The 26,783-nt window shown below is 42.5% G+C and overlaps 1 protein-coding gene across 2 annotated transcripts in view; it reads right to left on the minus strand.

The window, feature by feature from the left end:
• Positions 1-187: 187 nt before the first annotated feature.
• Positions 188-26,783, minus strand: part of LOC118123503 (cytohesin-3) — a 33,185-nt gene continuing 6,589 nt past the window's right edge. Inside the window, exons 1-13 of one of the 2 annotated variants that reach the window (XM_035180926.2) lie at positions 19,558-19,699; positions 14,034-14,116; positions 13,402-13,466; positions 12,451-12,517; positions 12,172-12,290; positions 11,641-11,721; positions 10,365-10,477; positions 9,047-9,195; positions 8,350-8,461; positions 5,729-5,805; positions 4,964-5,035; positions 4,651-4,805; positions 188-2,945 (exon numbers count right to left, since the gene is read on the minus strand). In XM_035180926.2, the coding sequence (XP_035036817.1) occupies positions 2,873-2,945; positions 4,651-4,805; positions 4,964-5,035; positions 5,729-5,805; positions 8,350-8,461; positions 9,047-9,195; positions 10,365-10,477; positions 11,641-11,721; positions 12,172-12,290; positions 12,451-12,517; positions 13,402-13,466; positions 14,034-14,116; positions 19,558-19,588 (1,197 nt within the window). In that variant the 5' untranslated portion in view covers positions 19,589-19,699 and the 3' untranslated portion in view covers positions 188-2,872. Of the gene's footprint in view, positions 2,946-4,650; positions 4,806-4,963; positions 5,036-5,728; positions 5,806-8,349; positions 8,462-9,046; positions 9,196-10,364; positions 10,478-11,640; positions 11,722-12,171; positions 12,291-12,450; positions 12,518-13,401; positions 13,467-14,033; positions 14,117-19,557; positions 19,700-26,783 lie in introns of those variants that run through there. The other variant, XM_035180927.2, reaches the window with a different exon arrangement.

The raw sequence follows: 26,783 nt of genomic DNA on the forward strand, positions 1-26,783 counted from the left end.
CCTTCACTTCTTGTTATTTGACCATTTATTCAGCCAGTTATGCACCAGGTGTCTGCACGATGGAGGGCGACATGATGTGTATCCAAACGGCTTGTCCCGAAATCTGTGTAATTCATTAATGAGAGCTAATAATTTATGCAAATATGCGGGGATCAGCATCAATAATGAATAAGCCATACATCTGCTGTGAGCTTTATGTATACTTTATGTAGATACATTTAATGTACAACGTGACCAATAGCTTTTACAGAGAATATAAAAGTTAATGTAACTATACGCCCACACAGAGCAGTAGAAGATAATTGTCTGCCCTCGAGGCTTTCGTTGTATTTTTACAATCACATAGAAAACTACTGTGTTCATAGCTGTTGACATCATAATCAAAGATATTATTATTATTATTATCATCATCATCACTGATATTACTTCACTAGAATCATCATCATTAAATTCAAACATCATTTTCACTGTAATCTGTATCATCATCATCATAAATATCTCATCTCATACTCATCAGTCATGGCTTTTTAACATTGTCACAGTTATTGATCAATATTCTCATCATCAATATATATTTTCTTATGATTGTGTTTAAGGCTTTTGTAAAGAAGACCCCAAACTTCAGCTGATGCGAATTTGTTACACAGAGTGTGCGTGAGAGACCAGAAACCTATACATTATATAACTTAAGCATACATTGTTTGAACATTTACAGGTAGCAACCATTTCACAAATGAAAATAAATACAAAAGGATAGGAGGTTATTATAGATCTATAGTTTCTTCTTTTCTCTTCTTAAAGAACACAAAAGCAAGCAAGTATATTTAGGATTACAAACCAAATGCAAACAGGATCACGACAACACATCGACCTTCACTGACACCGGACATAGACAAGAAAACCAAAAAGAAAAAAGATACAAAATAAAAGAAAGAAGCTTAATCGGACTGGTACCATAGAGAGCTATCGCACAGCCATCACTGAAACTTACCCTTTAGACTGACAGGACCTTCTCAAAGGAAAGTGCTCTTAAAGTTATAATCCTTTAGATTTTCAGAAAATAGATACTATCTGTGCTCGTCTTTTCATTTGCAATTCAATGTAATGCTGTAGTTACCTCTCTAAATATCAGCTTTCATTGGCGGTGGTGCAGTCTGCAACGCCACCACCGGATTTGAAGTGCCCCGACATGTGCAAGGGATTCACAGGAAACAAAAGATCATTGTAATCCATTAAGATAGAGGAATTTTATTTGTTTAGCTTTGACCATGTGGATCTGCTCAGTCGTCCTATACAAACAGTGCTACACTGGAAATAGAGAGGTTCTTTTTTTAGCATGTTTCTACAGGACCACACAATCAGACTGTAATGTTGCTGTCATACAACGTTTATAGTTTGTGACGGCTCTAATTTATTACAAGACCTTTGGTTGAGAGGAAATGCTACGTGGCTGCACCTTAACTGTTTTTAATTGATCTCACAGCTCTATTGAGTTGCTGCTGATATAAATCCAACACTTCCTGCTTCAAATCAAGTGTTTAACAGGCAAAAACAGCTTATTGTCATTCAGCCAAACGACACTGTATTGTATTGTAACTGTTACAGAGATTAGGGCTGACAAAGATCAGTTACCTAAAATACATTCGAAACAAGACAATGGTCATTTTCAGCCTTCTTGCGAGGGCGTTAATGGACCAAGAAGGAGCAGCCACAGTGATCTTTAGATGAAGAGCTGCAGGTGACTCCTGTTACTCCTGCTATTGTCTGGAAACGTACTCGAGCCAAGTGCAGCATGAATCCGTTGCTGTTTTGTTTCATTTGTTGCTTTACTCTGCTGAAGCCAAATCAATCAGGACAGGAAATCTCAAAGATTACAACTTCAAAGTCCAAGAAGTAAGTTTCATCTCAGGCTTTGGCAAAAGCACCATTGCTACTCAACTAAAATAAAAAAGTATGCACATTTCAAAAATCTCTGCTCCACTCAAATAAATGAAATCAGCCCAGCTGACTCAAGACTGTAATGTTAGATCAGGAACCTTAATGTAAGCCAGCACTGTTTTCTGAGGTGTCTCTGAGCTTCGGCCATAGCACCCAGAGAGAAGAACTCAGCACCAGAGTGAGATGACAACAGGGTTTCGAGTGAGGTTAAACTTCACCCGTCACCTCCCAGACGCTTCTCCTTTCTCTCCGTCTGTCTATTTCCCTTCCCCCCCTATTTATATTCAACCTTTCATTTTGATAGTCGTGCCCCAAGTAGCTGACCTCACATCTGAACTCTGAATTAGTAACTTCTTCATAAAGCACAATGGAGGGGACACTTGAATCACTTATGCACCCACACTGCAGAACACACACACACACACACACACACACACACACACACACACACACACACACACACACACACACACACACACACACACACACACACACACACACACACACACACACACACACACACACACACACACACACACACACACACACAGGTCTATAATAACACGCATGCGCATGTGCACCTGAAACCTGGCAGTTGTGCTTTGAGGAGACCTAGAAACATATCATGACCATGAGAGGGAGGTAGGGGAATGTGTATGAGATGGAGGAGAAACAAACTGGTTGGTTGGTTGGTTGCTCATGTACATCTGAGTTTCCTGGAGCTCTGCTGTTCCCTCAGTAGCGTGTGATGTCTCCTCAACACAGACTTGTGGACAGTCCAGAAGAAAAACTGAGGTCGGTCTTTGGGGTCGAAGACTTTTCTTAGGTTGACAGTCACTTCTGCGGTGAACCAGCTCTGTAGTGTGTGATTTATGTGTTCACGAACTGAGGGAGAGAAAGATGGGCAGTAGGGGGTCGTGAAGATTGTCCCTCCTCACTTCTTGTTAGCGATGCGTCTCTTCCTGGTGGCCAGCATGTCGTAGAAGGGGTCCTTGCTAATGCTGGCCCTGGAGAAGAAGCCAATCAAAGGACAGCATTGAAATAAATAATAACGCCACATGAGAGTCTCCAGCATCTTTGATATGGAAATGGAGGCACATTTATACAAACCCCTGCCTTAACTAGATCAAAAAAAAGAAAAAAGTTTGTGCAATGACCTAGTTTGGTTTCCATGGTTTCTGAAGAATAACCCTCCCTCCCCAAGTTTTTTCTTGGTACTCTGGTTTGCTGGAACCTCTCGCCGATTCCCTCCTCCACAACTCTGCCAAATACGAAGTAAAACACACAATCGCACACTCTCTCTGCCGCTGTTCTGCGGGTTTATAGGTCTGAAGGAGGGAAAACAATGGTGCTCAAGATTATTGACTCTTCCGCATCCTCCTGCTCCCGATGTTTTTTCGGAGCGGTAGAAAAGCCGCGTACAGTAAGAGTGAGTGACTCATGAAGCCATTCGGGCTCCACCGAGGAGCCCAGTTTCACGGCTGCTAAATCCTGTTAGCACCAGCACAAAGCACGAGGAGGCTCAACCCCCCACTGCGGATATCTCTGATTCCCTTTACAACTCCACGCGTTGAAGAATGAGTCTGTATACGATGACTATCCCCTCTTTCATACCGCTCATTGTCATTTTCAACAACCCAATTTCATGGAACAAAAACTCCACATGCTAGAGTGATCTAAACCAGGCAAGGCTGCCATGACTAATATGATAGAACAGTTACACTATTTCTGTTCTTAAAAGACGTGAAAGCATAATGAATTTTATGGAACACATATAAAAAGACATATATTCTTCTCATTAAATAAAATACTGCACGAGTTCATTCATTCAGAGACAACAGTACACGTTCTCCATTGACACGGTTGGTCCAGTATCTTCTGGGTCTGTGTATTTCTCAAGATAAGCAGAACGTGCAGTTCTCCTCTGATCATCTCTACATTAGAAGAGGGTGAAAATCATCATTTCCATAAAAAGCCTTTTATCTCCCCAGACCTCCAGTCCTCTCGGACCCCTCTGGTGAAATGCAAGCTGTGGCTTGTTAGCCTCTGTGGCTACGAATGCATCAACCCAGTTCGGAGCTGCAGCCTCTCCTGGATAGGTTTGCTGGGTTTACTGGCTCGCCCCTGGGGTGCTATAAGCAGTGACTAATCCCACATCATTTCCCCAGTGAATACTCAGAGTATGGATAGAGGGGGAGGAGGAGGAGGAGGAGGAACTGTACTATATATACAAGTGTACTGTTCTGCTGAGCCAACTCTCTTTGACATTGCACCATCTTTTATGCAGCTGAATACAGAGCATCCAACATTTAGGTCACTTACTCTGATGTAATGTAAATCTTAACACTTTCACATGTTCATTGTTTCTTTGCTGTAAATTAAATATTGTGAAGTTCCTGGTATAGATTTAGGGGTTTAAAACCCACGTCTGGGTCTCTCTACTCTCATCCACAGGCTAGATGAGATGTTGGTCCCACTCAAGGTGACAAAAATCGTGGCTTCAAGGTTCTGGGGACCGAGTCCAGCAGCCGGTCTTAAAAGCTCAATTACTGCAGGTCATTTTTACAGTTTGAGGAAGAGAGCTAGCATCACCACAGGCCAGGCAAACAGCCCATTCCAAACAGGCAGGTTTAAAACGGGTCCATACAAAAATGGCAGGTTTTGGTTTTACAGGGCAGGGTTATGTGCCATTTTTATAGACAGGGGTCTTACTTGATGGATTTAATCCACTCTTCCTTCTCCTCTGGCGTGGGTGCTGATATCCTGTACACCACATGGTTTCCCTCGACAACGCGGCCATCTGCCTCAGTCTTGCAGGCTTTGATCACCTGGCCCTTGTGATTGGGGTTGTAGAGCTCAAAACAGTTCTAAAGAAGGGGACAAGGAACAGGGCATCAAAAATGATTTTTAGCCTGACTGAGAAATGTATTTACAAAAAGGAAACATGTAATAAACACAGTAACCAAAGAGAAAATATACTTGACGTGTGATCTAAGGGTGAGGTCTCTAACGAAGCAACACTCACAGGTTTCCTGGGCTCCTCCACCTCCCTGATGCTGAGATTCTCCAGAGGGATGATCCCACGAGGCTCCTTGTCCTGATGGAGAGACGGATGAGAACGAGAAACATGAGAAGACGAAAAACACCCAACTGAACACAAGGAGAGCATGACTGATGGAGAAAGTTAAAAGGCAAGCAAAGACGAAAGAATAGAAAGAGAAGATCAGAGGAGTAGCAGATGCAGAGGAATAGACAAGAGGAGGAAAGAGGAGACCTGACAAGAGCAGTGCATTAAGGAATCACTTAAGAGGAAGACGAGAGGGGAAGAAACATACAGAAAGAGAAGGACAGAGAGGGAGGAGAGGTTGAAATCCACTGTGACATTTGTGAGCATGGAAATCAACCCTGTTCACCCCTTTTCCTCTCGCCCTCGCGGCTCTTTAAAAGAGCTGATAACGTGAGTGTGGAGCAGTCAGGCCAGAGGAAGGGACATAATGATAGTGTCCTCAAGGATAATAATAGGGCAGAGAGAGGACAGTGCTGAGGCAGCAGCTAACAGGGACACAGAGGCACAGATAAAAATCTGTGAGGATGCACAAATAAACGTACTGGAGAACCTTATAAACTGCTATTCCTTATAATCCCAGAATTTATTAGGGAAGCTCAGAACTCATAAATGTCCTTCCAGCTTTACATTCAGATAAAATGACATCAAAAGGAACAGAGACTGTTGTCATCTCATTTTCTTCACATTTGTTAATCAAAACATCATCATGGGTATGAGACTCACTGTTGTGTATTCAAAGTAGTAGAGGCAGTTGTCCGTCAGAATGAACCACCGTCTCTTCCAGGTTTTTACTCGGCCCCCTGACAGGAAGAGAAAGAGAAGGGAAGTGACACAAAGTCCACAATGACAGACTCGCTGTCTCGCCATCAGGAAAAAAGAGCAGGGACGTGACACTCGTTAACGATGCCGACCAGCAGGAGTTTTCCTACTCTCGTGCATTTGGAAAAAACTATCTAACAATATCTTATAATGGTACAAATATTCAGAATTCAGAAAACCGGACTCAGAGAAAAACATACATTTTACATTGTTGATTGATTCTAGATGTTTGTTTGTCAGTTCACGGCTGTAATTCAATTTCCTGTGTATGAAAGGCTGCTAGTCATCAATCACATGAGAATATCATGTGACAATTAGACACTGACATGAACACATGCCACTGAAAGGTCGGTGTCTGATTTACGTTTATGACGGTATATCTAGTTTTCCAGTTCTGCTATATGTGAAATATGCCCTATACTTTCTATTGGCTGGTTATAGTTAAAAGGGAATTTTCATATCAACGGAGCTGAAAAGAAATTTCCCATCTATAGACTGAGTTGATGATTTTGATTTTGTGCTCTCCAAGAACGAACACTTTCTAAATTTGAAAAAGGTGTAAAGAAAGATTTATTCAAAAGCAAAAATCTAACATTGTTTCTGAATATGTGTTCAAGGTTTTGAGTCTTTTTATCAAATAATTTACAGTTGGGCTGCACTTCATGTTTTGGTTTAACACGCATATGCATTACTACCTTATGGTGCAGGGTCATGAAAATGCATGGTCGCTTGTTCTAAGGAAACTGAAGGAAGCCAAGTGTGTGATCGCAATCGTCACCATCTCTCCCAATTTTTGAGCTTAGTTAAATAACAACTTGCTCCAGTGATGAATTATTACTGCCTGTGCCTATTCATTTTTTATCAAGCAACAGGATAAAACCTCTTTGGCTCTAAGGAGAGGGGAGCAACCAGCTCTTGATATGAACCTAATATGGCACCTAGAGCACCCCTGAACCCCAACACATGCACACACGTGAGTAAAAGAACTATGACACACACAAACACACACTCTGCTCCCCAGAGCAAGTTCACCACCTCACGTGTTAACTTGTGCAAAATACATCCGAAGTAAATCAGAGACGGAGCAAACGTGAACGTTCAGCACGTTGGTTTGAAGCAGAATTCGGCCTCTGGCAGTGACTGCAGAGGCTCATGTTGGAGGAAAACCCTGCTCAGGACACTGAGGAAGCTCCGGTGGTGGGATACGTGTGCAAAGTGTGTGCATGCAGACAATGGGAAATGCATGCACAAGCACACACACGTCCAAAAATAAATCATAAGATGAAGACATGCACATGAGCACGCACAAGCAAATTCTAATGATATCCCCAAAGTGTGTGTGTGTTCCTGATTAGTTCCTCTCTGCACTAAGCATCCCTCATGGTCACAACACTTTTCACTGCAGCATTTCCTTCCTGTTTTTGTGGCGCCTCACATGAGCCTATATGGGCCACACGTAATTGCCAAAGCTTCCTTACATTTCAATAGACTCTGGCTATTGAATTAGCGCGGCCCAAATTTCCACTCCAAACAGAGAGATTTGCTAAAAAAGGGATTTCTTCCTTCACATCCCCCAGGGTTTATTTTTAGAGAGTCATATTAGAAATGTTATAGTGATAACTGGTGTGGGAAATGGCTCCAGGGAGGAGCCCGACTAAAATGTAATCATGTTAGGTCTGTGAGCCTCAGTGGGGCTATTTGCATTCATACTCACTGGTTTGATGAGACTACAGAGACATTACAGGGAGTTAAAGGAATGTGCAGGTCAAAGCTGTGTGTGTGTGTGTGTGTGTGTGTGTGTGTGTGTGTGTGTGTGTGTGTGTGTGTGTGTGTGTGTAAATGTAATTATAATCTTAATCCCCTCCAGTGAGTTTGCCCTTCAACCTTTGACAAACAATAATCAGTAAACTACATCATTTTATGTCCAATAATCAATCCACCTAAAATTAAACAGTAAACAAATAACGGCACTCTAAAAAGGGTTTTAACTGAAAGGTGATGAGATGCTCTGGTGGTATGTGAAGAATGTTGGAGCAGCGGGAATTCCGTTTTTTATGTGCCGTGAACTGCAGAGCGGTGGAGCGAGGTCCAAATCAAAAACACATGTAAACAAACAGAAACATGTGGAAAAACCAGAGCCGGAACAAGAACAATAACTGCATTGCATCATTGGGAAAGCATCCCTGGCACACACACACGCACGCACGCACACACACAACTATTGAACTGCCTTTAGTCTTTTTTGTTGTCGCTTTTATGAAAATGCTTAAAAACTAACCCTAACTGGAGCAGACAGAGGTGCACCTACATCCATTTCAGGTCAGTGTCAGTGATTAGAGGCTAATTAGACAGAACCATGTATGACCAGTTTCCTCAGCCACTATCCTGCAATTTATCTCCTCGTGCCGCTGTGAGAATAAAGCCACGATTGTAGAGAAAAATGCAAGACTAACCAAATAAAGTCAATTTAATCCAGGATGTATTGCATCCTGTCAGCAGGGGAATGTGCACAGAGCCACACTAACCTAATTTGAGCAGCCAGCCCTCTCTGTCTGGGTTGAAGAACGTGTGCGTCAGGTCATTCCCATCATCCTCTGGGATCTTAAAGGGTTCACTCTTGATGCTGTCGTATAGATTCTGCAGAGAGAGAACAGGAAAGAAAATGAATGGTGCATTAAACACAACATGGACAGATTCAATTCGAATGTCAAAGTGATTCACACCTCGACAACTGGGTGAAACTTTAACAAGTTTTGAGGGCACTTTAGTACAGAGGTAAGTTACAGTCAGTAGATCAACTTGTTTTTGTGCTGTTTTCTCACAAGGGGCTCACACAGACATTTTCCGGATATGTCACCAGGGGGCTGGGCAGGAAAAAGTTCCTGAAAATGTACAGAGCATCTGACTCTGACATTTGCGTTTTCACATACAGCCCCTCCGGAAGATTTCACCGAAAATGTGCGGACTCGAGTGCTTGTCTGAAAGCAGGTTTTGATATCACAAAAGCTCATTAGCATCCAGGCGCATATCTTATTCTGCTGAGCTGCAACGTGTCGATTGGTGAGGAATGACTCCCTAAGTTTCATGGTGGAAAAACTTACAGGCCATATATACCACTTTTAATTCTCAAAACTGCATGTTTTACCAACACATTATATCAAACTCGCATTACATTGCAAACATTTGTCAACACTAATGATGTAATAAAGTCAAAGCTCTCACCCTGAGTAGGTCCTCTGGGAGGTCCCCCCCCTCATTGATCCCTCTGTTCATGGAGATGAAGCGCTCCACAGGGGGCTTGTCTCTGACGTTGGGATTGTGCAGGCTGGTGTTCAGCATAATGATGGCAAACGATAGGACATAGCAGGTGTCTGTGGGGGGAATTACATAGAGTGTGACTCGGAAACATAAACTACAGCACAGCCGTGCCGCGTGTGTGGAAACATCTTTTTTGCTTGCTTGCAGTTAATCTCGTAGTCTTCATTTGTTGATCATTCATTTCTTTATAGTTACAGAATGAAATAGAAAACACAAACTTCTCATGTTTTCCTCAAGTGAAATTAAAACATTTTAAAACAAGCAGAAGCTGAAAAGTGGTGGATATTCAAGTATTGATATGAAAGCACCAATGATTTGTGATTAATTAGACAGAAATTAATGAATAAAGATTAAGTCACCACTAAATTTAGGGCATTAAAAAAACTACAATAAAAGACAGAATTTAATCAACAAAAAGCCCCATATTCGGACACACACAAGGCCTTGTTACACACACACACACACACACACACACACACACACACACACACACACACACACACACACACACACACACACACACACACACACACACACACACACACACACACACACACACACACACACACACACACACACCGTTTCACATCATAACTCCTGGGATTCGTCCTCCACCTCATCCACCCACACACTTCCTGCCCCAGTCAACATCCTCAGCTCTGTGATTTACGGCCCAGCGTGCACCAGTTCTGAGAGATGACCAATAACTTAGTCTGGGTGTGTCTCCACTGCACCACATCAATATTCATGACCCGAGCTGTCACCTGTGTCCTCAACACTCGCTCGGTTAACACAGGAGCAGCCTGACAATGTGCGACGGGGCCAAGACTCCACTAATGACCTCTATTGACCAGTGATCAATTTCATTATCACGGCTGGAGACACGAATACTGATTACAGTGCGATTAGTGGGCAGGCTTCTAGCAACGGTGGAAAATGGAGAAGTAAGTGGACTGTTGGTGACGTTCAGACTGAGAACAAGAAAAATAAACGGGTTTTCTGGCTGTGTAGTGAGACACTGTTTATCATATGTAAGATGTACAAAGTCCAAGCAGGTCCAGCTGTCTAATGAAGGAAGACAGACCGTCAGTAGCATTGATCTGAGGCTGAGGTGGTCTGGCTCGCCCATGTTATCTGTCCTGGACTGTCTGGCTCAGTCTGACTCATATATCTGCTGCTGTGTGTGTGTGTGTCTCTGTGTGTGTCTGTGTCTGTGTAGTACCTGTGGACTGGAAGACGCCAGGATTGCATTGGCAGTACCTGGAAGCAAATGCCTCCATCATGCGATCAATCTTCTGGGCTTCGCCAGGAAGTCTGAAGCTCCACAGAAACTGCCTGTTACAGCAGGAACAGAGGGAGAGAAAAAAATTCAACGACATGTGAAATATTGATGTAAATGAGTTTAACAGTAATTAACAAGTCTACTATGGAATAAATCAGAGAACCTATGGAATAAAAGAACTTAGAGGGGTTTTAGACATTATAATAACTAACCATAACATCAACAAGATTATTTTACCTTTATTAGCAACAAAGAATAGTGGCTGGAAAATATTTTTCAGGGAGGTGATTTTTAGAGCTGTCAATATGCATGTTTCTTCTTTTTCATGTCTGATAAGAGTTAGATGAGCGAGCATGACATGCAGGTTTGCCTGACACATCGTTGACATTTAGGAGGTGTCGTCTGAGCACCTCCATAACCTGTGGTTACCCATAACACCCCTCTCTACGTATACCCACAGAGATGTTTACATGCATCTTTGGAGAACCATAATTCCAGGCTGAAAACTGACATTAGCGCTGCATGATTTCAGCCTCTGATTCATTCCTGTGCACAGGCGTTTAACCTGGATCAATTTCTGCCGCAGCGCAATATGATGTCATCCCACAGTTCAATGCCTCGGCCAATCAAATGTGTGCAAGTATATTTTTAGGATGTCTTTTTGTTATATGCTTAGTGGCTGTAAATCTACCTTTCACCTTACAACTGTCGAGACAGACAGTCCCTGATGCAACAATGATTTCAAGTAGAGATGTTCCGATACTGACACCAGCAACTGGAAGGCCTCTGATACAGCCGAAGATTTCAGTGTGTGTGTTTAAACCCCAATGTGCTTGTGATGATTGTACTCTCTATTTTTTGTGTTGTATTTTGTAATCAATTTATTTAAATTTATTAGTGATATGGACTTTTGAGTCTGAAATAAAGCTAAACTAACTAGTTCCATCTATAGAATCCCTCCCAGCTCGAAAACAACAGTTGCACTGTACTGCCACTGGTTTTATAGAGCGGTGAAGAAGAGGTGATTTCCGGTAGTTTACGGTTAGACAGAGGAAGCTAATATGTCAGCAATTCAACAAAATTCCACACAGGTTAAAAATTGATAAAAAAGGTATCAGAACATCACTACTTTGAAGAAACTTGAAATCATCTCAAACTGGACATTGTGGACTGTAACACACTCTTTTTATGACCACAGTTTTCCTTTGTCACTCACCTTAAGGCTTGTACGAGGTTGAGGTCCGCAAACTCATGAAGCTCCACAAATGCCTGGAGGACCTTGATGTTGAAGTCGTCCCTGGAGGAGAGGACGGACACATTCAAATATTTTAACTCCTCTCTCCAAACAGAAACAGACTCTTCACTCATCTTATCTCGAAATACGCAGGGTGCAGCGACCGTTTCACATTTTTTGGGGCCAAGATGAAAGCTAAATCGCTGAGGCCCGGTCATAGCACCAGTTTCAGACAGACAGCCCCAGTGTGGGCTGAGGCAGGCAGCGTGAAATCCCTGTTGTTTTGACTGTCCTATCCTCATTGATTCTTCTTCGATAAGAACCACATGTCTGCTCAGATACTTTATTGGCACCGTCTCTCTCATCGCTGCTCTGGTCCATAAATCCAGACTATCAATTTCCTGGGGCTTTATACTCACATCTGAGCACATGCAGCGCCGATCCGACACAGAGATGGGGAGCGGGAAAAAAAGAAAGGTGGACGGAAAACAGAGGGAAAACTGGAGAGCTCACCGTTCTCCCAAGTAGTCCCCGATGACTGTTTTGTTGAGCCCCTCGCCTTTGTAGAGGAACTGTGCAATGTCTTCTGCAGTGTGCTGCAGAAGATCATTCTCCAAAAGGAACTGGATTCCCTGTTTAAAAAAGAAAGAGCGCACACTTTCATTTCAGTTCCCCATTAATAACACTGACGGATGGCTTGGAGATATTCATTTATTCAAGAGGCCCAATCAAATCATGAAACCATAATTCAACAGTTTCTACGGCTTGTGGGAGTTCAGGGTGGGGCCTGACCTTTTTAGGATCCATGTTGAACTTCTTCCTGCCCATGGCGATCTGTTTGTTTCTCTGTGTGGTTTTGCTGCAGAGAAAAAAAGCACAGGAACGTCCATCAAATAACCGTGAAGGGTGTGGTGTTGTCCTCAGGCTGCTGTGTTTTGTTCACTAGGTCAGTTTGTGATGGTTCGTGCAAGACATGACGTGACTTTGTATATTTACGACAGGAGAAAAACTGAAAATACCTTATGAATGATGAACACGTGATTTTTTTTTAAAATCAACTGTGCTGCATCACTGTCTTTATTGTACCCCACCTGCAGCCTGGTGCTCATTCTGTATGCAGCCCACAGGAAATCTCCACCTATGTGGTCTGTCCTATGTTTCCTGTGTGCCCAAAATATCCTGAGTCCCTTTCCCACCTGCATCTCAGACGACACACACACAGATACGCATACAGAGATACACACACACACAGAGATACACACACACACACACACACACACACACACACACACACACACACACACACACACACACACACACACACACACACACATACACACACACACACACACACACACACACACACAGGAACCCTCTGAAAAAAGACCGTTTGGCTGATGTTTGGTCAGGGGACGCTCCCACTTCGCTCCTCAAACAAAGGGGGATTAACACACAAACGGCCCACACACACACATAGATACACAACAGGTGTGAGGCGCACGGTGGAAACAACTATATATCTGTAAAGAAGAAAATAAAGAATGAAGTAGAGCTGAAACTATGAGTCAATTAACTGATTTGTCCATTGACAGAAGTTTAAAAGAAATAAACAACTATTTACATAGTACATAAAAGTCAGTGGTGGAGGAAGTACTCAAACATTTTACGAATTCGTTGCAGCCTGAGAATACAAATCAGCATTTTTATTAATGAATGCAGGAAAAGGAACCGAAATGAACTCACCTCTCCCCCACACAGGTTAGCTGCTCAATCTCAGTCATTACCTCTGCAATCTCAAACTTCAGCCGCTGCAGAGAAGAAAACAGGAAAATAACTAATTCGCTTGTTCCGTACATTAGAATTTGTGCTTTATTACTTTTAATAAACAGACAGTGAGGGGAGGAGGACGGCGTGGATCAAGATGCAGCTCTGAAGTAACAAGTAAACACTCGGAGGATCCTAATTTTATGACGATGATGATGGTTACATAAGATTTAAAAGCGAAGAGCATCCAGATGAAAGGTTCCCTTACAGTTACAGTGGGGTTTGGACGATGTGGTTCAAATCAATATGATTTTAATAGGATCATCTCAAGAGGGTATTTCTGCCTTTAATAGACGCTGGATCATTAGGAGGCGACGGGAAATGCCTGATAGGATAGAATCTGGACGTATGCTGAGTGTATGCACAGGGAAAACACATTAATCAAACTATGTTCAATATGTAACATTATTCAGCAGCTTCAATAACACGTTCTATTGATTTAGGATTTGCCAAGAATAACTGATTTAGAACGATTTGATAATCCAGCCATAACTTCTAATAACCGTCTGCTGCTGGAACAAATAAAATCTAATTCATGGACTGTTACTCACTTCAATATCATCCAGCAGCTCTTTTTTCCTGCGTCGTATGTTCGACAGCTCATCTTTTTCCTCCAAAGACAGGTCCTCGGGTACTGGAAAATACAGAGAGGGGAAAAATTAAAGAGTATATATGTGAGAGAGAGAGAGAGAGAAAGAGAGAGCGAGGAAGAGGGGCAGGGTTGTGAGGATGGATTAAATTAATTCACCTTCCTACTAGCCAGGCAGAGTCACAGGGATTAAGCCTGACAGTGCATTCCTGTTCAATGAATCCATGGCCAAGACATTAATCATGACCTAAATTAACAGACTAACAGACAGAGGTGTCGTTTCATTTTGAAACCTTGGATTTAACACGATATGCTGCAAAGACACTTCGGAAGCCTGGCAGTGCAAAACTCGAACATGTATTTGTGGCCTTGTGTTACTCCCCCTTTCATATCTGTCAAATAAGACACCACTGAGGAGGAGAACATGGGGGCGAAGGCAGAAGATGATGACAAATGGACTGAAGTTGTGGAAGAAGTTCGATCTGTTTTATTGGCAACTTGAGGACCACCTGGCGAATGGGAGTCCAATATTCACAATCTTTTCGCTCTTGTGCTTTGTGGTTGTACCGACTCCTGAGGGAAATAACTGGCTCTTCAGCTGCTCCACTATGTTTACCAGGTAGTATCAAACTGTGCAGGCACATAGTACAGGTGTATCTAATAAAGTGGCCACGGAGTGTAAACAGTGTTACGTATGTACAATACACAGCAGGTGGTGGGACCAGATGATAAAAAAGCCGTATAAAAGGAAGACATTTCTCGTGAGAATTTTCTTTCAACCCAAATTAAAACCACACAAACTTCCCTGTTGAAAGCAGATGACTCCCATGAATAACATCCTGTGTGTTTGACACGCAAACACACACACACACACACACAGACCACTGAGCATCTGGCGAGGCCCGCCCCCTCAAATATTGGCTTTCTGATCGTCAACTCCCGCCGAGCCCTTATTTGTGGTAATTAACACTGCAGAGAGAGCGCAGCACATCACACAACACGCATGTTTTACTGCATGAGCTCACACACACTGTATGCACAGGTGAGCACACACTATCCACTGTATGCATACACAATTTACACTTCACATGCATGACATGTATATTATTCTACACAGAGCGTTTCCCCAGAGCCACCTACTTATCCTTCATTTACCCGGGCCACAGCAACCTCTCCCCCCCAGACCCGTCGGAGGACCTCCCCCACTTTCCTCCACACATCACAAAACAGCAATCCATTTGAGAGCGAGCTGACAGGAAGTAGGTCATTTTCACATGGAGCTCCTACGCTGTCTCTCTCACACACATACACATGAACACACTCCCCCCTCTATCTCTCTCTTTGTCCGCCCCCACCCCAGTGCTTGAAGTGGGGGAGAAAGCAGATTCAAATCCCCCAACTGAATCATACCGCTAAGCAGCTTTGCAATTCAGACTTTTTTTTTTTCTCCCCCTGACTATAAATAATGGAAACAGAAAAGTATTACTAGTTAAATAAAGTTATTTCTTCTCCTCTTTATCTATCTATCTGCTGCGTCTCTCTCCCACACTCCCTGGATCAATCCCTCTGCCCCGTCTTGCTCTGTGAGACAAAGTGACAGAAGAAGCATGGATCATTAGGTTATTATGTTCTGAGGGCACGGAGCGCGTGTTATCACAGACGAGCAGCCAGTCAAGAGAGCAGGGATCCAGATGGTTGTAGATGGCTTCTTTAACTGTGTGAGCATTGGTGTGTGTGTGTGTGTGTGTGTGAGAAGTAGAGATGGTCTACAAACTTCAACAAGACGATGTAAAAGAAGAAACAAAGATGAGAAAGAAGGAGTAGCATGTAAAAACATTTATATAAAGAGAACACAGCTTTTTAAATAATATCCATAATTTGTCAGGATAGACCAATAGTAGTAGTTTCCACTGGTTTGACAACAATTTCACGATGGAAACCATCATAGCCAAAATGTAACCAATAATTATTTGATATATTGTTTGTTAGTGATGAAATTGTGGATTGTAAAATGAGGATAAGCTACCATTAACTTAGCTGCTATTGATTTGTATCCATGCTAGTGCAGTGCCCGTTCTAAACCTGCCTGTTTGGATTAGACTGACAATTAAAGAGCTGCAGCAGGACTTTGATTCTCCAGTTCAGGTTCTGCGTACTTTGAATAAACAGGTGTACAGCTCTGTGTGGAGCAGCGGTGGCGTCAGGGTTCTGTGGACTGAGTCTTTTAGAGACTTTTAGTCTCCAGGTGAACAGTCTGTGAGGCTAAGGAGGATACAAAACAAGAAAAAGAAAGTTGTGAAGAGACCATGTCTGCGAGTCAGAGAAACAAGGAACCTAAAGGATGCTGTGAATGCCAAGCAGCAAAGAAAGAAAAGACTTTAGGAACAGATACCAGCACCACCAGACATCTTCACACTCTCTGCCTCCTTTGCTTTCTGTTCTTGGCTTCAGTTAAGGAGCCTCATAAAGCAGTAATTGTGGAGCAAAGAGACCCTGCAGGCAGCCTACGTCTGTAATGCGCAAAACACTCCTCCATCCCTCCTACTCCGGCTGAAAGAGCTCGGCTTGATCTGGAGAATGGGACAAATTGTCTGAGGGGACGGACTCTGTTTCGGGTCACAGTTCCCCCCCCCCGCTGTGTACCCAGAGTAACCTGAAATCCTTGTGAGGGCTACTACTACTGACAGGACATCTGATGCATTAAACATGAAAGAGTATATTTCCATAGAGTTTCCCTCCTCGAAAGAAAGATCCATATTATATTATTATATACAAAGATGTCATGCTTAGCCCCGGGCATAGCCAAACAGATTATCAATGCAACAACACTCAGCCTTTTCATATTATGATTTAGGGGGCTGCTGTTCCAGTTATAATCAATACATCACATAAGTACCTTCATAAGAATGCATGGTTGACTGACCACATGTTCTCAGAAAGATACAAGGTTCAGAATTTTCAAAGCCTCCCCTATTTTTAAATCTCACTTATTACTAGAACTGTAAGCAGCCGGGTCAACAACATCATCTGGGTTCAAGGAAAAGGTCACAAACCAACGTGCCGCTAAGGCAGCAAGAACAAGGCAGCATTTACATAAGCTGCTTTTACAACATGCACTTAACTCTGGATATTTTACAGAATTTGTCTGGAGGGGCCATATGTGAGAATGCAAATGTCTGAGTCAGTTGCTCTGGACATTTAAAAATAAAGACTTTTCCTGCCAGTCCCCTTGTAAAATGATCAGAATGTCAAGGCGCTTATACGGAGAAGACGCAGACGAGGATGTCAACTTTGAAAGACCAAAAGATTCAAGAGTTTTTTTTAAGGGCAGTCGCCAGTGTCGATGTGCTGCAAACAAAAAGACATGATTTCAAGCAGCAGAATGTATATGTCCTGCCTCGTGGATAATCTACCCAGACGCCACTCCTCCCTTGAATTCTACAAATATTATCATGTTGTTCTGAACGAATCTGACTCAGACAATCTCCCCTTCTGCTTAACCTTATTTGTGAAAAGATAGAAATCCCTCTTGAGTTTTATAGTAATCGGGTCATTGCCAGATCTGCTCACAGTAGATATACATCATAATTAGCTCTCCTTACTGCCAAAACCTCATTACTCTGTTCTAAATGTAACCTATGACTTGCCCTGATATAGACAGACATAGGGATCAAGAAAAGGAAAAGAGATCACAAGCAAATGATTCATGCCGCTGAAAACAGAGGCTGTGTATCAGGTCCACTCATAATGCATCATTACACTTACATAATCTCAATGATGTTCTTTGTTGGCGCCAGTGAACACTGTCTTGGTTACTACAAAGAAGCACAAAGTAAGTCAACAGTTGATGTGGTTCGATGTTGTGTTAGTAGCAGCGCTGACCCTTTACTCACTGATAACTGAACACTACTCAGGGGTTTTAATAATACATCCCTGGCCTGTTCCTCATTCCATTTATGTGCATCTAAGAAAGATGAGATCAGCCCTGAGACAGTTCACCGTCTGATGCTTGTGGAGATTGAGGATAGATTAGGATCTGATTCATCTGATTCTATTGGCAGAACGCAAAGATAAAGGATTAAACGTCTTTGACCGTCACATCTTTCCAGGATCCAGGGCAGCAGAGCACACGGACTTGCACATTGATCTCCTTGTTCTATTAAGGAATGTTTGGTGAATAGTCAGCTCGCAGACTCTAGTATGAGACACTTCAAATATCCTATTACAACGAATCTATCCTAAAGTTTTTGATTAAGCTCTGTGTTTGAAACGAGCTTTGAATAAGGGCTTGTGTGATGCATTCAAAGACACTCTGGTGAAACACTTTATTTTTCAGGTCTGTTATCAATAATTTATTGGAAGTTTCCTGGAAACAATCTTGGAGCTGGGTCCTAAATTGAGGGAAAAAAGGTTTTCACATTTGAATGCTCAGCTCACCTGCTATCCAACTCCAAAAGTTGGCTTGGCTTATCATTTGAAAAGAATGAGCACAGTATGATTCTTTCTTGGAAACTTCCTTGTGTTTCTGAAAATAATCTGAATTTACAGAACCATACAGTGAAGCAGTAACTCAAATTTTTAAGAGTCAGCTAAATAAATACTGTATCATAGATGGAGCATTGAGCCACATCAGTGATGTTCTGTCGCTACACGTGCTCCACTAATCAACCTCAGCTGTCAATCATGATGTTTCACCCCGTTTTTATAAAGATCAAAAAACTGATTAACAAGTGAGATTAAGTGTGATAAAATGACAGAAACCATCTTAGAGAAAAATGTATTTGATGTGTACTTTCACTTTTTAGTTTGGTCCATGTCCTATCCCCTAACGTGGAGGAGGTAGGGATTTATGGCCTATACATTATTCAGTCATCCTTTATATACATTCTCTGAGTTGGAGCTGTTTGAGCAACAGTTCCAACAATGTTTGATTCAAAAAAGGCCATTTCTTGAAGAGACAATCCTAATTAGCTAAAACTACATTACAAAGCCTTTTACACCAATCAAATGTTAGTAAATCTCATTTCTGCTAAAAAAAACCTCAAGAAAAACTAAGAGTCAACAAGAAAGTCAGTAAAACACTTCCTGACTTTCACCAGGCCCCCAGAGGGACAATGGAGGGGATGTCTGCTGTGATTAGGACCCGTCTTCCCGTAACAATAGCAACCGCGTAAACAAGTGGAGGCCTTTCCCACCACAGGCTAATTAGGGAGCACTTACGCAAGTTCACAACACTATGACTGTGGCGAGGCTGCTGCTGCAAATGTGTGCAACCCAGCTGAGTTAAGAGTGATGCAAGAAAGTAAGTGTGTAAGAGGCAGTGACACTGACAAATAAACCACTAAAGGACTTGGTGTTTACATTCTCTTCAGTGTATTGACTCTGCACATACGTGATGTTTCACAGGTGAAAATATAAGACAACTACATCTGATCCAACATAATCCTTTCACAAAACAAACCTCTTTTCCTGAATAAATTACATACCACATCTCCGTTTCCTCACTTCAGTTCCCATGATGACTGACGTGTGTGTGTGTCCAGATGATGGTCAGTACTGTGAGTGTCAGTGCTGTGGCTGCCTGCAGGAAGAGCTTCACACTCTTTTCTTTTTTTTCCCAGCCTGTTTCCTGCTCATGTAAGCTGCAATTGTGGCTGGTAGGTGTGAAGTAATTGTTTTTTCCCCACGGCGTTACGCCTACTCACCGCTCTCAAGTATGCACAGACGCAGACAAAGCATGAGCGCACACACACGGACAGCCTCTGACAGTTTCTGCCTCTTGACAGGTGACAGTAGAGTAGGATGGAAATGGCCCACATTCCTCCTACTGCAACCACCCAGTCTGGTCCGACCGGCTCTCTGTGCACCTCCTCTAGTCTTATCGCCTCTTTTTATCCATATATCTGCATTTTTTAAAATCTTAAACCTGGCTCCGCTGCTTCAACTCCCTCTTTCAGGGAAGATATCCATTCCAACTCAAACTATTAGCCCTCCTGATAATGAAATCAGGCCCAGCCTCACTTCACAGAGCCTTGAGGATATTTATGATGATGGGGTTTTTGCACTGCATTTCCCATAAGGCCTGCAACACTGAGGACTCCAATCATTTTCAAATCAGTCCACTCACCTTTCCAGCATCTGCTACAACTTAAATGAGGCTGGAGTAGCAGCACTCGGGTCTCGAGTTAACGCTAGAGTTCAATTCAGTGAGTCATTTTTACCAAAAACTCTATTCTGAGGTTTCTTCTTCACAAACTATGAATGTGCCCTTTTGACTAACTCTACCTTTTCAATACATCGCAACCAAATAAATATGCTGGAGTAACAAATCACATTTGTTTTTTCTGTTCTAATATGAAGAAAAATTCTCGAAGCTTCTTATTAATGGTCACCGTCTCCCTTCACATTAATAGAGACTAACAAGATTTGGGTAGTTTCCTGTTCGCCTCATGATTCTGCCTTCAATCACATTGATTTCAAACATGCGTATAAAAATAAGTATGATTTATATCTTTATTTTGTCAGGAAACAAATGTTTAACGGTGGAATTTAACATCCTGCCAAACAAAACATCATGTTTCACTTATCCCCCAAATCAAACGGTTAGCTGCTCTATTCTCTTTCGAATGCACGTCTACAAAAGTTCAGTTGAGGTATCAATGGTATTTTTCTGACTTAAAGACATTGCATTAAAGTCATCTTGATACTGCTCTCATTTTATACTTATATCATTTTCATCTTAGTTTAGTAAATTAGCATTAGCTATTAGCACTAAAAACTAAAGTACAGCTGATCGAGGCTGCTAAAATTCATATTACAGTTTTACAGGTATTGGACGAGTAAAAATGTTCACCTGATGATTATTGATAAAATAATAATACACATCCTCTTGTGTGGGGATCGTGAATGTCTGCAGCTTAACACAGGTCACGTCAATCAATCCCATGGCAGTGGATTCACTCAAAATGACATCAAAGAAAAATCCAGGGGATCAATGAATTCATTAGAATAGATTACAAATCCATCTAGGAGAGGCTGAAATGTGTCACAGGTTAAGTGGGGCAGCAAGAGGAAAATCACAGTCAGTAGAAACGCCTTGAGCATGTTGCTGTTGCTAAAGACAATAACAGAGGTTAAATTACACCATGATATCTCACATATCTCGAGAACTGTTCATTTTATCGGCTTTACACTTGGAACATATATTTCTTAGGGCCCAAGGAAATACAGTGTTGAATTTCGTGCAATTTGGACACACGATACGTTAAATATTAATACAATTTGAACAAACAGTGCGTCGCCGTCTGTGCAGTAATGGGGGCTGTGTCGCGTGCCTTAATAGGGAGTACATTTTTCATGTTTTTTCTTTGCTTATTTGTTCACCTCAAAGAAATTACATTTTCCAAGTCTGCTGCAGTCCCTTGTTGTCAGCTCTCATCAGAGAAGAGAGACATCCACAACATCTCCTTTATGAAAATTACAACAAAAATCTGAGGTTACATCAAACACGGCTGTTTGAATCTTCAAAGCCTTGATAACACGTTCCCTTTGAAACAACCGTCTCTTCACAGAACCCGTCACAGTCACTTATTCATGAGTGAGTGCTGCGTTTGCCAAATTTCACTCTCAAAAAACGCTTCCTCTTCCCTTTGGTTGTAGAAACCCAGCCTCTGATTGGTTTAGTTTTGGGGCCATCATCATGTGTCATCATATCCTGAGACAGATTAGTAAAGTGGTCTTGGCAGCAGGGTCCCGTGTTTGTTTTATTTTGCCTCAATTACAATGTGTGACAGTGAGCAGAGGTGGTCCTTCATTATGCTTGTTGATCTTACCTCGTGTGTCGTTTCCACAACAACAAAACACCGGTTTGTGTGTCAGTCTTGTTGCATGCAGTGTTCCTGATAATCCCATACTTTGTCTAGACAAGATCTTTCCTCACCGACCGAGGATTCAACTGTTACACAATAACAGCCACTCTGAAGTCAAGACGCCTGCATGTGTAACTAAGCCCTGAAGAATTTGATGTTTGCTAGGTGTACAGTCAGATCTGTTGAGACAGCAGCTATGCCAGTATCAGCACAATGTCACTTTTCCCTACCAGCATGCACGACTAATGCTGGATAGAGCAGTTTACAACCCTATAAAATTCCTCTTAGAAACCCCATAGTGGAAAGTTCGGCTAATAAACCTGGATTCCAAACCTGGCAGTCGGGGTAAAAAAGATCAATCTCAGGGGTCCGATGATTAGGAACAGGAATCGAAGAAAAGACAAATTACTGCTTATTTTTAGCCAAGATGGCAGCGTAGCTCAAGTGATGATGAAATCCGTCATTCGTTCCATCACTTTGCTCCAAACTGAAATCTCTCAACAACAATATGGATTGCCATGAAATTTTGCAGTTTCGTCTCAAACACCTCATACAACAAGAAACTTTGGGGATTTTCCAACTTGAGGCCACAGTTTATCCTGGTCTTCATGACATAATGGATTATTCTGCCTTCCTGTAACTTGATTTATGTCTCGTTGTATAAATACATCTGTGCATACTTCTGCTGGATCTGTCTTTGTGTCTTTTCTGCTGTCTAATTGTGGTTATTTGTATCTAATTTGAATGACCTGCACTGTGTATGATGAGCCACGATGCTACTTCCTTATATCTGCCAGGCCTATATATGTCTTGTTCTTTCTTATCATCACGTTAGTAACTCTGATGAACACAAGTGTGCTGCAACATGTATAATGCATTTTTTAAATCTTTGCCATGGATTAGCCCCGGTTCTTTTTTTTGGAACAACTTGAGTGACGATCTAACTTTTCCATAAGCGCCCGCATCAAGTCAAAATTTAAACTTGTCCAATACTTAGCTGTAAAATTAATCGACCTGCTAATGCAAAGCTAGTGACTAATGAATAAATTCCATTTTAACTGCATGCAGTTTGAACCGTAGCCCTACTATAAAACACCATGAGGCTGGAGGTAAAGCAGGCCACTCAGCTGTGAAGCTGTATAGTTTGAAGAGGCCTCAAGAAACTTTTAGCGGGGCCTCTGTAAGATTCCCTACAGTCCCATTACACTCTGGAAATATTCGTCTCTTTGGCCCACAGTGTGATATGGAGGCTCTGAGCAGACAGGCAGAACTTGCACGTGACTGAAAGACAAACACTTTGGAGGAGGCTGCAGCACAGACTGTTTATATCAGGCTCAGGCCTTGAATCTGGGAAAGAGAAGTGCAGAGATAACCGACAGACAGAGAGAGAAGCAGGACGATGGAGAGACACTCCGGCTGCCAAGTCGGACTCCACTTCTCCTTCTGTTCTTCCAAGACAGCAGGAAGGAGAGTAGGCGGGTGAGGAGGAGGAGAGACGGGAAAAAAAGAGTTCATAATAGAGTTAAAAACCTGAGCAAGGATTTCTTTATTACACGAAATGTGGGTGTTTCCGCTGAGACCATCGCTGTTTTCCAAGAATTCTGTGCAAAGGGGTTTTCCAGATCATGAGCATCTGTGCACAGGAGCCCTTTCTTTAGCCTCTTATCTTAAATCTCACCAGATCCAACATGACTATGACTCTATAGCAGCAATACAGAGGAGCACACTCTCGTTTGGGTGACCTTAATAGCACAGCCGATTTAGCCTTAGCATTGCATTAACAGTTGTCATTATCAGTCATCCGTTTCCTAAAAATATTCAGCTAAATGGTTTCGCCTAATGCGTCATGGAGAAAATGTGATAGCTGTGGGGTTTTTGTTCTCAGAAGTTGTACAGAGGGGTTGGGGGTTGACCTACACAGTGAAGACTACATCTTCATCCCCAAACACTTTGTTCAATGTTCAGCCATTCATATCGAAAATAAGCACATTATGTCTCATGTCACTGTTGACTTACATCTAATATCAAGACCATGGTCTTTACCAAAACTTGCCTAAACAAAACCACACAAATATAAATTATGTGACTTTGTACTTATATTCATAAATTACATTACATAATTTCATACTTTAAAGTACATTTCCGGTTGCAGTTTACCAGTATCAATAGCTGCATCAATAGAATTTATTTTAACTTGCTCCAATCAATTTGTCATAAATCAGCTACATACTGCAATGTCCATTTCCCTTTAGGTGCTATAATCAATATGTTTGAACAATGTGACGATGTGAAATGGAGTTGATCGTATTGATGAACCTACAGAAATCTATCATGACCTAACAGGAGTCATTCAGGGAAAATGCAAGAGGAAAAACTGCCATGAAACAGATATGAAAATAGCGACAGCGGCAGACAAGACGTGTGTCTACAAATCCAGCATCAGTCTCCTGAACTTCCTCTTCACATACAAGTGCCCAAAAAACTTTAAAGTATTTTCCGTCTCACATATTTGAATATCAAACAAAAATCTAACTGAAAACAATTGGTTTCCTCTTCTTTTGAGAGGCCAGAGGAGAGAGGGAGAGAAGTGCTGGGTGTCCAGTGTTTAACCATGTAGTTCTGCACATGTATGACAACCAGATATCTCCTGGGAGCTTCAGCAGTTGAGAGCTGCTGATGTTTTCAATATCACTGACTGACATTTCCGGCCGGAGGGAAAAAATGACTCATTATTGCTTGAGTTATGTTATCGACTCGAGTCCATTTATGAGGATAGTAATGACAGAGCGTTCGCATCATGTTCCTCTGGCCACATTAAATGATCAAGAGCCGACGACAAAAAAGCTTCCTTTTTTCCCCCCCAAGGTGAGCTGAAGGACACGTTCCCGCCGATGATGACAAAAATCCAACATGACAGCGGTCAAAGAGGAGATTAAATACGTGTGTGAAGGAACTTGTGTCCGAGAGCCGCTGCAAATCACTCACCTGCTGAGAAACCCCCAGGGCCAGTGTGTGAGTGTGTGTCACAGTGGTCGTGACCCAGTCAAAGCCCCACCGGACTATTAATCATACCCGATCATCATCTACAGGAGCACTGACATTGATGCATCATGAGTTACGTGTTGTGATAACATGGACAGGGGACAGGGAGAGAAAGTGTGTGTGTGTGGGGGGCGGCACCTTAAGTACAGTGGTACAGCAAAGCGCCGAGCCACCATCTAGCCTGTAGAAGGACATTTCCGCTGCCCTGGTGGAGTCGTCTGGATACTGTCACCCTGACCTGCCCTGTCAAGGCCGTTCACGTTATATTTCACAGTCCTCACTAAAGCAACAATAGCCGTCCTACGTCTGATAACAATTAAACTATTCAAGGGTCAGGGCAAAGGAAAGGAGCCTAGAAATAAAGAGTGAGCAGCAGAAAATCCGGGTGACCCACCATACTATAAAACCACATGACTGACTGTGTCGGGAATAGAAAACACAAGGAGGAGGGCATCTCTCTCTTTCCGCACGTCTTCTCTTTTTTTTTTCACAATTGCCTTTCTTGTCATGGTTGAATTTCTGTTTATATAGTGTGTACTGTATACTGTGTGTGTGTTTAAGTGCGTGTTCCAGCTCTCCACTAGGGAACTGACAGCGACCGGCCCGAGCCCCCGACCTATAATCCACTGACTGTCATCCGTATCCCTCCGCACTTGATCCCCTCCATTTGTCTTACGTAGGGAGAGGGCTCGCAGCCCACACTAATCCTCTGTGTGAGCATGCATGCACACCATATAAAGAGATACTTACAGTCACGTGTGCACATCATCAACACACATTCACACACACATACACACACGCCTCCACAAGTGAAGTAGTGGAAGTAGGAGGTATACACAGCCGGGATGAGCCTTGCACCACTAACCTACTTTAGGCATCTGAAACTATACACAATGCGCAACTGCAGCATGAGTCCCTCTTTGAATCTGTGCCACTGCTGCATGTCTCCATCTCTCTCCTAAACATACACAAACTGACTTGCTGCACCAACACGACGCCACAAGCACACACACGTACAGTACATGTGTATATACACACTGACAGGTTGCTCAAGAGCCTGTGTGTCACATGGTCATCCTGCTGTGCTCTCGTTGCATTTCTCAGTGACAAACAGAGCACTGCTGCCGCTCTGAATATCACTGAGCCAATGATTGGTAACGTTGAAGGAGCGACTACGACCTCAGCCTTCTTCACAGAACCAGCGGTGCAGTCACAGCTCATCCTCTCGCTCCCTATGAGAGAGGAATGAATTTTGCATGATGCAGCAGCATCTTCCATTAAAAAGGGGAGTGGGGGTAGGGGATGGAAACATCCACATGCAAAAAAAAAAAAAGAGTTGTTGCAAAGACAGGGGATGTGCTGTAGTAGTTTAATGACACATTGACCCCCGGAGTGAGTCACTGAGTGTTACAAATCTCTTCTCAAAAGACGGGTTGGCACTGAAGTGGCAGAGCCACGAGCCCCAGGGGGGAGACTAGAGGGCTGTAAGAGGCTGGAGGCTGGCCAGATGCTCCACACACCCACAAACACATGCACACGGAATGGACAACTACGCTTAATGCAAAGGTGCACTAGAGTTGTCGACTATTCAAAATGTGCTTGTCTCCATCAGCCTCCTTATGAAACTACATTTAACACTCATAAATACCAGTCCTCTAAACATGCCTGTTTTTTTCCATCAAGATCCATGAGTTATTCTCTAAGAAATCAAGGTAAATGTTGAAAAATTCCAAATCTCACATTGTTAAAGAAAATGAACAAACAAATCCTGGATTCGTCCCGTGATCAGGATCGGCACCAAA

This window comes from Hippoglossus stenolepis, chromosome 16 (assembly GCF_022539355.2).
Source record: "Hippoglossus stenolepis isolate QCI-W04-F060 chromosome 16, HSTE1.2, whole genome shotgun sequence".
NCBI lineage: Eukaryota > Metazoa > Chordata > Actinopteri > Pleuronectiformes > Pleuronectidae > Hippoglossus > Hippoglossus stenolepis.